Consider the following 13,446-nt stretch of genomic DNA (forward strand, 5'->3'; position numbering starts at 1 on the left):
GTATGAAACAATTGTATTCAGATCCTTTACTTAAAGTTAGGGTAGGCAATTTATTTCAGAAGCATTTTTTTGTTTGTTTGTTTTATATGTTAAAATTCTCTTTATATCCTGACAGAAATCAATTACACAAAGCCTGTGACACAAAAAGAGACTGTTGCTGTTGCAGGGCTGTATTAGCTGGCCTACCTGTCTGTCTGCCTACCTGCCTGCACCCTGCCCTTGCACTCACTGTAAATGAACATGTGTTTTGGGGAGTGTCATGGAGGGAGGCCTGCAGGGAGGGGGTGGGATTTTTTTTTCGGTTGGATACCTTAAAAATCTAGTTCTCTCTTTGCTAGTTCTACAACCTTGCCTACCCTACCTTTAAGAGGAGGAGGGGGGTTTGCGTGTCTGTGCCCAGGGGCCATTGCCTGATAACCTGTCAATGACTAGCTGTTAAAAGTAACATTTCCCTCTGAAATGTTGCACAAACTAGTATCAACTTTAAATACTCAAGTAAACGTCCAAGCATGTAAAAATTAAGTGAGTAAATGTAGGTCAAAGATCCACAGGGCAAAGCAGCTCATCTCCCAAGCTGTTTAACATTAAGAAAAACTTTCCTAAGGGATCATTAAGATCCTTCTAAATGAAAATCCTTGGTGTCCCCTGTCTCTACCTTTCCATGACATTAAAGGTTTTGTATCCTCTGCTCTTCTCTCTAAGCGGTGTTGCAACGCTCAAGTTGATAAACAAAGCCACGTGTTGCAGGGAAGTTTCCAAAGTGGGCGGATCTCATGTATTTCCGGGTTCTGAGTTGAGGATATAAGCTGCGCATAATCAACAGTAGACCAGAAATACGTCCAGGACAAATCGCTTTCAAGAAGGGGTACATCTTAAGTCAAACAGGGACTATTCATTGATATATATTTTTAGAGTTATTTAACTCAACGTCGTCGAACCAGGATGCCTTTTCTCGGACAGGACTGGAGGTCACCGGGTCAGAGTTGGGTTAAAACCGAGGAGGGATGGAAAAAGACAACAGCAGACGACAAAAACAACAATGTCTCCGTGGAGAGGTGGGTCATTAAACAAATCCTGCGAAATGACGCTGTCTCCATCGCGTCAGTTTTTGAAATTGCGCAACTCATAAATGCGCCATCACTTTTTTTTAGATAATAAAGATGGAGGGAGGGAGGAAAGAGATGTCGATATTTTGAAGGAAGTCCAAAAAAAGCTTTATGATTAAAGTCAGCGTGACGGACAGACTTGCAGGCTTACACATTAATGATGCTTCCTCTCAGTAACCTCAGTGCCTTTTGTTTTTCTGGGTCCCTGTTTCTTTCCCAGGCTAATCACTAAGCTATTAATAACCTCACAACAAGTGAGTGGATTAAGACACGTTTGTTGAGTCTGTCCACTTTCCAAATTGACTTACTGACTTCTAACACAAAAAGCCTGCCTTTAACATGGCCTAAGGTAACATTTAAAGCACATGTATTAAGTTAGAAATGTTTTTTGTTTTGATGGTAGAGTGTTCTCTGTGCAGAAGAAAACAGGTCATGTTACTGAAAAAGCATCAAACGAGCTGCATATAAAGATAAAGTGGTGAAATGATGCCTTCAGTGAAATATGGCTCCTTGTGTTTTTCCAGCTTCTGCAAAGCAGAGGAAGAGGAGTGTTTCAACAAGGAGAACCTGCTGCTCTCTCTTGGCTATGACATGGCTGCCAAGAAGAGGAAAAAAGACCTAATGAACAACAACACCAAAGTCCCCTGTGAGTCACAATGAAAGAGCAACACAGTGTGATTTATTGTATAAATATACAAAGGATAACATGTTATGCGTGGGGTTATAAATCACATAATAATATACCAAAGTTAAGTTCCGGACCAAACACAGCTCATGAGGATGTTATGTAACATTTATGAGGAGAACACTTACTACATAATAATAATAATAACAATAATGTTCATGATTAATCTTCCATCACTTAAATTTTTACATGCTCAAGTTTTTCATTAAACTCTATTTCAATAACTATACCAACTCTGACATTGTATCTTATTTGTGATGCGTGCGTGTGCATTTGTCACAATGCTTATAAGCTGCTTAATGAGGACAGGCTACTAATATAAACATTCTGCTTTCTCACAGATTTCCACAGGGAAAAGTGGATTTATGTTCATAAAGGAAGCACCAAGGAGGTAACAAACCCAACTTATTCAGTTTCACATCAACTTTTCATATCATCATTGCTAATGTAAACATGCTGAGAAAACTCTATACTCCTGCTGAGGATTGCAATCTAATACCCTGATAATTAAATTCTCCCAGCGCCACGGATATTGTACACTGGGAGAGGCCTTCAACCGCTTAGATTTCTGCAGTGCCATCAAGGACACGAGGAGGTTTAATTACGTCGTCAGAGTGAGTCCTCATCTCTTTCTTTTCTTCCAGTTGCTTCTGTACCTTTTTATTTTTCTTCCTCTGGTTCTTTTGTTAGAGGCAGAGAAGGGGTTAAGGTTAAGAGGGTGTGTAGTCTTCTGCCAGGCTTTTATCAATACTCTGCAGACAAGGGTATCTCAGTGGTGATGATACCGACTCAGGGAGTGTGTTTGTGGTAGGCCAAGAGTGTGGCATTTTGCTGGCTAAAGCCATTTGGCATCCCTAAATTGAATTAAAGAAAAGCTGTATTAAAAAGCAATTCCAATTTGCTACCTAGTGTACAGATCATTCACTGATGCACAATGTGCATAGTGTATATACACCAGGGATGCCAAATGCCCTCCTCCCCACACACACATCACAAGTGTCCCCACACTGAACCAAACACCGGCTCTCCCACATGTGCTCCCATGTGAGATGAGGGCTGCATGTGGCCGTGTTCTCCTTTGCTTGGGGGTAGGGAGGGGAGTGGGTGACAGCTGTGCGTTGAGGTGCGACCACCTGACCGGTTTAAGAAACCAGATCCGGTGGTTGTCAGTTGATTCAGGACCCCCCCCCCCACACACACACACTTGGCCAGACTCAGATCGCCTCCTTTTGCGTTGTCTCCTGCTCTCTTTTCTGTCTCTTTTCATTCATCCTATGCCAAAGCTTCTGTGTCAGATGTACCAATTCAAGCTTGGTCAGGTGGAGCCATACCAATTTCCTATTCTGGCAGGACAAGGAGTTTGCAGGGGATTTTTTATTTTTTTTAATCTTTTGGTTTAAAAAAAATCTATGATCATAAACAGTCTCAAGTAAAACAAGTGTAGGGTATCAGCGTTATAATATTCCTGAGATATCAGAATACAAAATAGTCTGGCATTCCACAAGTGACTTAGGTTTTTAATGTCTTTCCACATAACTTTCCACAGATAGTTGGCCATGTGTTTCTGCCTCTGTTGAATTTTTGGATTGACCTTTTAGCGCAAGTTCCAGCTAACAAGTGCAGTGTAGCATGGTAAGCCCAAAGAACAATATGGCTGTGTAACACTAGCATCTAGTCTGGACACGCTGTTCTAGGACACTGCTCGTCATTGGTTGTCTGATGGCATTTGCAGGTTCATTTAACTCCGTCTCAGTTACACAGATCAGGTTCTTCCACAACAAGACAACAAGTGGTCTCCCCTCTAGTCTAAGAGCAGACAAATGGAGGTTATTTCAAGGAGACAGAAACCATTTTTTTTTTAAATGAACTTGTTTCTTCCACTTCTTTAGCGGTGCCATGAGATAGTAACAAGAAAGTGCAGTGCCTCTAATACTGTTGGGTATGTTTGTGGAAAAGTGTGAGCTGCACGCCAACTTATTAAGTGCAGTTTAGCGAACAGCGGGGGCTAAAAGTAGATACGGAAAACGCACATTGTTCTGCCCGGCTGCTCTACAAAGGGAGGAACACTTGATGAGCTGCTAAAAGAAGAAAGGCATGGGATTAGGTTTTAGGAATGGAGCTGGAAAACAATAACAAAAAAAAAAAAAAAGGAGCCAGGAGTGAGCGAATAAGCTTATAATTGGTAAAAACGTACAGGGAGGGGATTGTAGGATGTAGAAGAGAAGTAATTTGGTTCAAAGTTGGGTATTATTAAGACCCCCAAACTCATCAACTTTTCATTCAGGATTTGGCTGAATGCTTACTTGCTGTAGGTGCCAATTGTAGGAATGAACTTGCATTTTTCCTTAACCAGTTGTATGAGATTAGAAATAATGCAATGAGGAAAGTTTGTGCTGTCTACATTTGGACGTCTCTCATAACTTACCTACTAGCACTGCTTAGTATCCCCTCTAGTTTACCGGAAAGTACAGCGCGATAATATGTTGATGTGCACACAAAGGTCACATGCTCCGGTCAGAATTGAGCAAGGGGGATCTTGAGTTTCTCCATGATGTCACAGCATCTGTTGCATGCCAGGCGTGCCACCCTGGAACCCGCTGTTTGCCTGCCAGCCAACTTCAACACTCTCGTAGACATACAAGCACACACAAGCAGGCGTGAGCACACAAGTGGACATGCACTCTGTCAAATGATTCAGCTAATTCACCTGACAGGAGGAGCAGGAGTCAAATGATTAAAAGCTTGTTTGTGGAGGCTGATGCTGGTGACAGACTGGGCTGTCGTCCAACACCTTTCCAGTAGCTTCTTCCCCTGAAGAGACTGATCTAGAATAATCAGGGCCAAGAATGCTGTTTTATAGTTGTTGGATCCAGCTTCGATTGAGAGTAATGACCAGGTGGAACAGCTCCAAGCTTGTTCAAGACAGCATTTAGATTGTTCGGGGCGCAACTGCCTTTGTAAGAATGCAGCATAACAAACATTAAGTAATAAGGCAACCGAACAGAGAGTCTCAGCAGTTGACAGGGTGAATTTTATGTTGTTTTTGTTTCTTTCTTTCTCTGCTCTAGCTCCTTGAGCTTATTGCCAAATCCCAGCTCCCCTCGCTCAGCGGAGTGGCGCAGAAAAACTACATGAATATTCTGGAGAGAGTGGTACAGAAAGGTGAGGCCCGTCGCTCTTCTATTGCGCTTTTTAAAGTCACTCAACTAGTGTGCCTCTCAATTTCTCTCCTTCTTTATCCAAGGGTTTTGTCTATCTGCTGTGCCCTCATTTTTTTTATTGTTGGATTAAATATATAGAGAGGTAGAATCCTTATCTATCTTACAGACACTAACACACAATATTAATAGAGCAAAGATGAAGCCTTCCTGCTCTGTTGTTTGCACCGATAGGTGAGGAAATGAGCCCTGACCACGTCTAAAGAAGGCCAGGGAGTGAATTTGGTGTTTTAATAGCACAGTGAAAAACACTGACAGTCACCAGACCCCTCTGCAAGCCACAGTGTAAACTAAATGTTCCCACTGCTAAACAGAGATTCAGGTTGTTTAGGTTGCATTATGAAACCTGTTGGACAAATATTATGAGTGTCACAGGAGGGGAGTATAGCTACTCCAAAACATTTGCTTTAGTAATGTGCTTTTTGATTATTCACAATAAATATTTCACTGTTTGGCTGTTTGCCTGGTAGCGACTAATCTCTCTAACACCCTCGCTTTAAAATCTCATCTTTAGGTCATGATTGGAGTAATAAATTGAGTTCAATGAACGTCTTCTAATTTTCTCCTCAGTTCTTGATGACCAGCAGAACGTTCGTACCATCAAGGAGCTGCTGCAGACGCTCTACATCTCGCTGTGCGGTCTTGTTCAAGACATGGGCAAGTCTGTCCTGGTGGGGAACATAAACACCTGGGTGCGCCGTATGGAGAACATCATGCAGTGGCAGCAGCAGCTGGACAACATCCAAATCAACAGGGTAAGTGTCTGCCCAAAATACGGGACGAGGAGCTGGATTCACAAAACTACGAAAATGTAGGGACTTCTATGCACATTCACGACTTTTTGTGCCTCCTGTTTCCTTCAGCCCACATCTATAGGCATGACTCTGACTGACCTGCCTGCCAGTCTGCAGTTGAACATCATGCAGCGTCTGTCGGATGGCAGGGACCTGGTGAGCCTGGGCCAAGTGTGTCCCGAGCTGGGGGCCCTCGCTGAGGACCGGCTGCTGTGGAAGAGACTCTGCCAGTACCACTTCACAGACAGACAGGCATGTAGAACTGAATGGATGATCGTTAATTGTGTATTGTGTATTACTCATTTGCACACATGGTAGGTTAGTTCCTCATTGTTCTTACACTGTGACACTGTTTCAGATGGCCTAAAATCACTCAAGGAGGTCAAGCATCTCTGATAAACAAGACTCGCTACTGAAAAATAGAAGGCTGCCTTGTGTGTAGACTGACACTACAGTAACCTAGCACCATGCTCAAAGCATGCACTTGATAAGCAGTCTCAGGCTTTAAACTAAAGTAGGTTACAGTGAAGCTTTCCTACAGGTTAGAGTTATGATTTAGTTTGAGCTGGGGGTGGGGGAAACTCTATCCATTAATACTACTCATCTTTTGACTAGTAACTTTGTGTGTAGTAGGGAAATGGAGTACAAAAGAAAAAGTATCAAGAAAGCTAACTTTAAAGTAGATATAAGTAGTAAGTATCTTTTTTTCCTTGGGTCATGCCTTGAAGTTTGTTTTCTCTTCTTTAGATCCGAAGGCGCCTGATGGTGTCAGATAAAGGTCAGCTGGAGTGGAAGAAGATGTACTTTAAGCTGAGCCGCTGCTATCCTCGCAGAGAACAGTACAGTGACACTTTGCACTTCTGCACACACTGCCACATCCTTTTCTGGAAGGTAGTGTATTTGTATTTTTTATTTTTTTCTCTCGTTCACCTTGCACTTGAGCAAAATGGATATGAAACTAACGTGTCAGTAAAGCTGTGCTTAAAACAGAAACCCCCCTATTTAATATTGATTGATGTTTCTTTTCACAGGACACAAACCATCCTTGCACAGCCAACAACCCGGAAAGTTGCACCACATCCCTCTCCCCCCAAGACTTTATCAACCTTTTCAACTTTTGACACCCCCGCCTCAAAATCCAGATGAACTGACTGTACATACTGTACATAGAAATGTACAATATTGTTTATGTTTAATAGCACAATTAATTCCTGGATGTGTATTTTGTTGTTGAGGTGTACTGGAGGAGGCTCAGGCAGGGACAAATATGCAATTGAGTATCTTTAGAAAGAGTGCAGAGGCTTCTTGGAGAGTTCAGTGTTGAAAGTTAGTGAACGTGACCGAGTGGAAAAGAGATGTGGGGGCACTCAGCCTGTGGGTGGAGAAGTGAAGAGCTGTTTAGTCTTAGTTTAATGTTTTATGAAATTTACACCACCAAAGTACACATGAAGTTTGGCACTGGGACGGAGCCTAAATCTTAGAGTACCAAAGAAGAGATAATGCAAGTGGAATTTGTAATTGATCATTAGACTGTCTGATGTGTTGACACACCACAATGTTTTCTATTTTTCCATGTTGTTTTTCCACTTTTATAAAGATTTGATATGACTTTTTTTTATTATTTGTGTGTTCATTGTCTGCTGTGGCTGATATAGCACCAGCACTGAGTGCAGTATTACCAAAGATATCAAAGTCAGTATAACAATGGTGTGTGTGCCTTTTTTATTATGAAACTTGAAATCGGTACGGCTTAATCCTTGTTAGCAATGTTTTCATATCCCAATGCTGTTTTGTGTTTTATTTTTTTCAACAAATATCTCATTTACAGAAGTGTGCTGTTTTAGATCTGAGACTCTGATACCAAAGTTGACTGTCTGAAACATCTTATTTTTCTGAAGCCTCCTGCATGGTTTTTATTTAGACACCCAGCTGAATGTGTTATTTATTTATTGTGATTCTGGCAAGTGGCTCAACTTGCACTATTGGGTTTGAAGGGATGGATATATTGGTATTAAGGTGCAATCTGACCCAGACTCCATCACTGCTCAGACGGTGAGGAATGATGTACATGCTATGCAATGCATTCTGTTTATGTTCTGTTGAATAAATAAAAGAAAAGTTATCTTTATTCTGCCATCCATTCGATGTAGTCATCACACCTTAATGTGACTCAGCACACACTGAAGTATGACAATTTTCTTCAGTTATAATGCACACTGGCTTCTTGCTAGAAGTTTGCCTGCTCTCTATTGGACAAATTATGAATTGCACAGTAGTAGTTAAAACAAAAAGAATCTTGGTATGGGTACAACAACAAACTAACTGAGACAGTTTTCACCGCTTCATACAAGGGCAGATAATTAGAAAACGGGGATTAGATGATGAAACACAAAGCTAAGGCTCTCTAATGAAAAAACATAAATGACATTCTTAAAAGGAAAAATGCCTCACCTTGCTCGTACTACGCTGGTAGAGGAAACAGACTACATTAAAATGCAAGTGGACCTCTCCAGAGTCATTAAACCAAAACGAACTTCAGGGCATTAGTCTTAATTAGACTGGCCTGCTGTATATTAACACCAGGGTTGAGCTCTGTTTGATCAACAACAAACACTGTTCACAGGAATCCAAATGTCATTTTCTCAAACAATTGTTTTAATCATTGCAGTAGGACAAAGACGGAAGTTAAAACAAAATTTAAAAAAGCAAATGTAACTCATTTTTGCATGATACTCAGACAGTATAAACAATGTAATTCACTGATGCTTACACAATGTTTTTAAAATAAATAATATGTATACAAAATTATGTATTTTCTTTATGATTTAGCACATAAGTCATTGTAAGTGTGTGCGTCTCCCACTGCAGCATTGCACATACAGTACTGACCTGCTCCTCAGGTTGTATAGGTAGCTTTTACAGAGTAGTTCAACATTTGAAAGCATGACGTGTGTGACTGGCAAAGGCATGAATGATACAGCTGTCAAAGCAATAATACACAGACATAATTTTAAGGCCATACAAACAGGTAATGCTACCCACAAAGAGAGTACTATACTGATCACAAATGCAAAAAAAAAAAAGTCATCCTCGTCTTCCTCATTAACCCAAATACAAATCTGCTGGTTTAAGGCAATATTGCCCGTCAGTTTTACATCAAAAACGTGCAAGTGTAATGTTGCCTTGACTGCAGAAAAAGAAGGCAATGTTAACAGTACATTCCCATCTTTTTTTTCTGAGATAAAACATTTGAATTTCTTTGAATTCCTATCTATCTAAAGCTGCATTACTACTTTTATAGCTAGCTACATGGCTAGCTAGCTAGCTACCACGCTACTCATTTTCTTCAATAAACCCCCCCTCCTCCATTTGTTTTTACTACAATCATGCAACATATCTACAGTTTGTGCCTCTTGAAACACATAATGAGCACCAATAACAACGTTCTGATTTGAACTCCTGCTATAGGAGTCACCAGTGTTTGACATTACAGAAGAGTTACATCTGTTCAAATCAAAGTTATGAAGTTTGTTGCATATTGTCATTACATTGTTTCCTAAAAAAATAGTGTGCGTGTTCCTCCTGCATCCCTTTTCAGCATCTCTTCCACAGTATGCTAAGATATAAAATGAGAGCAAAGGAAATGTAGGGTAGTAATACTATATTTGAACCAGTAAAGTCTGGCGGGCTCATGATGTTGAGCTCTTGACAGCAGCACCCTTTAATTTTAAACCTTCTTTTTATTCAACAGAAAAGGTTGTTTTACACATGGAAGGAAACTGTTGTTTTCTCCTCACCTGCTTTAATTAGAATAGTTGTTAATGGGTTATTGAGTACTTTAGTAAGCATTGAGCTACCCCTACCAGACTTTAACCAACAACCTTTAAATCCAATGCTAACATGCTTTGATAACCATTCAGCTTTGGCAGCATTTCAGTGTCTGAGCTCTCAGTGCATGCGCTCCAGAGGTGAGAGAGGCAGTGTGGGGTGAAAATCCACAAAACCTCCCAGACGATATAAGTACCAACTGCAGAGGATCCCGAGATGCTGAGAATCCACAGTGGTGTATGAGGTGTAGCCAGGGAAGGTACTGTACTGTAGAACTGCACTCCTGTGTATGCAAACAAATGATCGCTGAGCATTATGTGACACATGCATACACAAATGTAAGAGATGTAAGAGAAACTAAGAGATTTTGGTGGCTTTGAGAGAGCAAAAACAGTGGTGTGCTTGTAATAATCTGGTAAGACTTAAAGACAAATTTGCAAAGGAAAGCAAAGAGAAGAGTTACCAGAGTTAGTGAATATCACAGAGAGGTATGTTCAGAGTTCTGAATAATCCACTCAATAGCATCCCAACCCTACAGATTCACACAGAGAAACAGATGATTAAAGAAGAGACAAAGGCCATACACAGAGATAGGCAGGTGAGCGCCGCTGGAAACATTAGACTGTAATGTCCAGTAAACTCACCTAACATTACACATTACAGTCAGAGACATTACAGTCCCAGTTAGATGGCATGCAAAGAAATAATTAGAAATATCTTCATTACTTGCATTGGCGATCAGACTACATGCAAAAGATGCAATAAGTGCATACATCTAAACGTACAGTTTTTATTTTGTGTTACCTTTCTGGCATTAGCTGACATTCTCCTAGCCATCATCCCCTCCAAGTAACTGCTTAGACTCACTCCCTTGACTGTAATGATGGCCTCCTGGGTCAGGACGGTACTAAGAGAGAGAGAGAGACAGAGAGAGAGAGAAAGAGAGAGAGCGAGATAGAGATGAACAAATAGTATAACAGTAAAGCCGAAAGAACTAGAGTGTTCAGCTCACTCTGGCTCGTATCTCTGTGCACTGTTACATTATGAAAACAGGCTACACACACTCCGTACCAGGAAATGTGTTCATGAAATGAAATGCAAAGTTAATATAATAACTTACATTTGAATAAATTGTTAAATGTACTTACACGTCAGGGTTGTCTGGGTGTGGTGTGTAAAGGAGTCTCTCATCCACTGAAATCAGGTTGGTAAGAGTGATCTGGAAGATAAAATATGTTTGGATTTCCTTATTTATGGGATATTACATGGAATATTATGATGCCAACACAGTGAATACTATTGATTTTGAAATGGATTACAGTGTACCATAGTATTTCCTGTAAATTCTTTTTTTTATTTATTGTTTATGAACACTCCCATTTTGGAAAAAAAGTAACACCTTTTAGTGCATTATGATTGTATTCGATCCAATAGCAGCTGTAGATTTTATATGTTGAGGCTCACCATTGCTAAATTAACTGTGTAACTAATGCTGATTGTAGTCCTGGCAGGCAGATGGACTCGGTAAAAACTTACATTTGTTGAGCACAGCTCCATCTTTTTCTCCTCTGGGTCTACTATGGAATGTTCCTTCACATACGTCTGTGTATGGCTGGTTCCCAGTATCTACAAACACAGTAATACACAGTAAGTACAGTAAAACGAGCCCAAATAGCACTTGACATGTGTATGTGCATGTAACATGTATCACTTCTACGACACAATCTAGAAGCTGTTGTTTGTTCTATGCATTTCTATATGTGTGTGTGTGTGTGTTGACGACTGACCGCTCGCACAATGCCCGGGAGGCCCCACTCTGTGCTGAGGAGTCTGTGGCTGTGCAGGCGTCCCTCTTGATCCAGACTGCGGTCCAGCACGTCCACCCCGACCACGTTAGGGTTCATGGGATTAGGGTACTTCCTCATGGCAGCCTTGATCACAGTCTCCCATGGGTAACTGCACACAAAACAGTGCAAAATAATATGAATGGGAAGAAACACATCTTTGTTTGTTATGAATTTGTTTAATGATCTCCTCCTCCTCCTGTGACTGGGGAGGCTGTGGTTGTTGCTGACTTCTACTGATAAATGATCATGTATCATCCAGTACAAATGAGGCATATAATAATGACTCATCATCACTCTATTGGCTATAGTATAGAGCAGGTGGAATTTACAAACCAGAATCATATGGCTCCAGGGAGCTTGCTGTTTCCTCCTAAGGGGCATTGTGATGAGCTTCAGATTTTAATTAAATGGCACTCAGGTAATGAAGTTGAGGGTCCCATGAACCTAGCCTAACAATGCCAGACCAGTTCATTCTGCTTCTCTAAACATTAAACCCCAGTGTCACCAACCTGAAAACATGTTCCGTGCTCCAAATCTTCATTTTTTCAAATGGCAGTCTCGACCTTAACGCTTAAAAACACCTCCGTGAACCGCAACTAAATTTCATTTTCATATAAGGAACTAGCTCCAGTAATCGGACGGAGAGTAGGGCCTATGATGGACGCTCACGACCATCAGTGAAGTGAGTCCAGAGAGCGCATCTTCTTAGCAAAGCAAGACCTGAGGAAAGACTGCACAAAACGATCTGCTGATCCCCGTGTCCCAGGAGCAACAGTTAGAAAAACATGTAATTTATAGACAATAAATGGCTCGTGCAATAAAGGACAAGAGAGAAGCCGGTGCGACAGAGGAGCCACGTCAAGTCAGACAGAGTGAGGTATAGGCCTACAGGAGCCTGATCATGAATTTCAAAATAAAACCCTTTCATTGACCCGTTATGATTGCAATTTTTGTTCAACCGACATCTGATGGAGATATAGAGCCTACGGTTTTAGAAAAATACCGTTTGAGGCAATTACGTAGTTGTGACACTCTGTTAGGCAAGGCTGCACTTTTGAACAGTTGGGGATCAAAAGCGCTTTAAAACTTCACAATCACAATAAACAGCCTCTAAAATTCACTTTTTTTTTCTGGTTAACTCAACTGATATGCTAATGTTCCTTAATTATGTCTATTAGCCACGTAGCCTATAGCAAAAATGCACCATGATGCAACACTAAGAACCTTTGTATACCCAACAGGCCTAGCTGTTGTTTTTTGAGACAACAAACGTCTACTGTTTTACTTTGAAGGCAAGATCACAAGGTTTCCTCTGGTTGTGTCTGGTGACTTGGCGAAGCGATGCTGGCGCACCGCCTCTGTGTGTACGCATGCGCAAAGCATCTTTCCATCATCCCCCGTCAAGTGTCACCAAAGGAGCAGAACTGCGTCAAGCCAGACACAAACAACAAGAAGTAAGCAGGAAGCACCGTGACACGGCTTTCATTTGAAAAGATTGGATTTGGAGCACTCAAAATAATAATAATAACTTGAACACAGCTCCAACTGCAGCAGTAAAACACATCAATTAGCGTATTATTGACAAAACCCCTCGCGCTGTCATTTAAGTTTCAACTTTAAGGATCTTATTTAATTAAGTTACGTGATTTAATTACAAATAAACGTAACTGCAAACGGGAACAGTTACCTGGGAAAATGTTTAGCCTAGCCTAATTAAATTGAAGTTTTTCTGAAAATGTTGCTGATTAGGCTACATTAGGGGTTACATCTGAATATTTTCTGTAAAAGCTAGGCTGCATGTTGCGTAATGATTAAATTTGTTGCTATGGATGTTTTTCATGTGCACATTGTGCTAATTCCTTTGCCATTTCCAGCCACAGATGTTTAGGAAAGATAGATGCTATTCTGAGGCTTTTGATTGGCTTGAAAGCAATTGAGTAACATAAGGAGTAACGTATAGTTAGCCTA

At 40.9% G+C, this 13,446-nt stretch overlaps 2 protein-coding genes across 3 annotated transcripts; one reads left to right on the top strand and one right to left on the bottom strand.

Moving 5' to 3' along the window:
- The first annotated feature begins 808 nt into the window (after window positions 1–808).
- On the top strand, window positions 809–7,931 carry fbxo32 (F-box protein 32). The gene is made up of 9 exons (XM_038711973.1): window positions 809–1,055; window positions 1,631–1,752; window positions 2,133–2,182; window positions 2,313–2,405; window positions 4,860–4,953; window positions 5,580–5,764; window positions 5,873–6,055; window positions 6,551–6,694; window positions 6,835–7,931. The coding sequence occupies exons 1-9, from the start codon at window positions 943–945 to the stop codon at window positions 6,922–6,924; spliced, it is 1,074 nt and encodes a 357-aa protein (XP_038567901.1). The 5' UTR covers window positions 809–942; the 3' UTR covers window positions 6,925–7,931.
- Window positions 7,932–8,437: 506 nt separating this feature from the next.
- prelid3a (PRELI domain containing 3A) lies at window positions 8,438–12,329 on the bottom strand. 2 transcript variants are annotated; one of them, XM_038711975.1, is made up of 7 exons: window positions 11,988–12,329; window positions 11,419–11,587; window positions 11,168–11,257; window positions 10,780–10,850; window positions 10,436–10,538; window positions 10,095–10,163; window positions 9,773–9,914 (listed from the first exon to the last, which is right to left on the bottom strand). In XM_038711975.1, the coding sequence occupies exons 1-6, from the start codon at window positions 12,017–12,019 to the stop codon at window positions 10,110–10,112; spliced, it is 519 nt and encodes a 172-aa protein (XP_038567903.1). In that variant the 5' UTR covers window positions 12,020–12,329; the 3' UTR covers window positions 9,773–9,914; window positions 10,095–10,109. The 2 variants fall into 2 exon arrangements, with proteins under 2 accessions (XP_038567902.1, XP_038567903.1); XM_038711974.1 differs by lacking the exon at window positions 10,095–10,163 and having other exon boundaries at window positions 8,438–9,914.
- Between the last annotated feature and the right edge of the window lie 1,117 nt (window positions 12,330–13,446).

This window comes from Micropterus salmoides, unplaced genomic scaffold (assembly GCF_014851395.1).
Source record: "Micropterus salmoides isolate LMB-PRFRI ecotype aquatic unplaced genomic scaffold, ASM1485139v1 Ms_hic_scaffold_11, whole genome shotgun sequence".
NCBI lineage: Eukaryota > Metazoa > Chordata > Actinopteri > Centrarchiformes > Centrarchidae > Micropterus > Micropterus salmoides.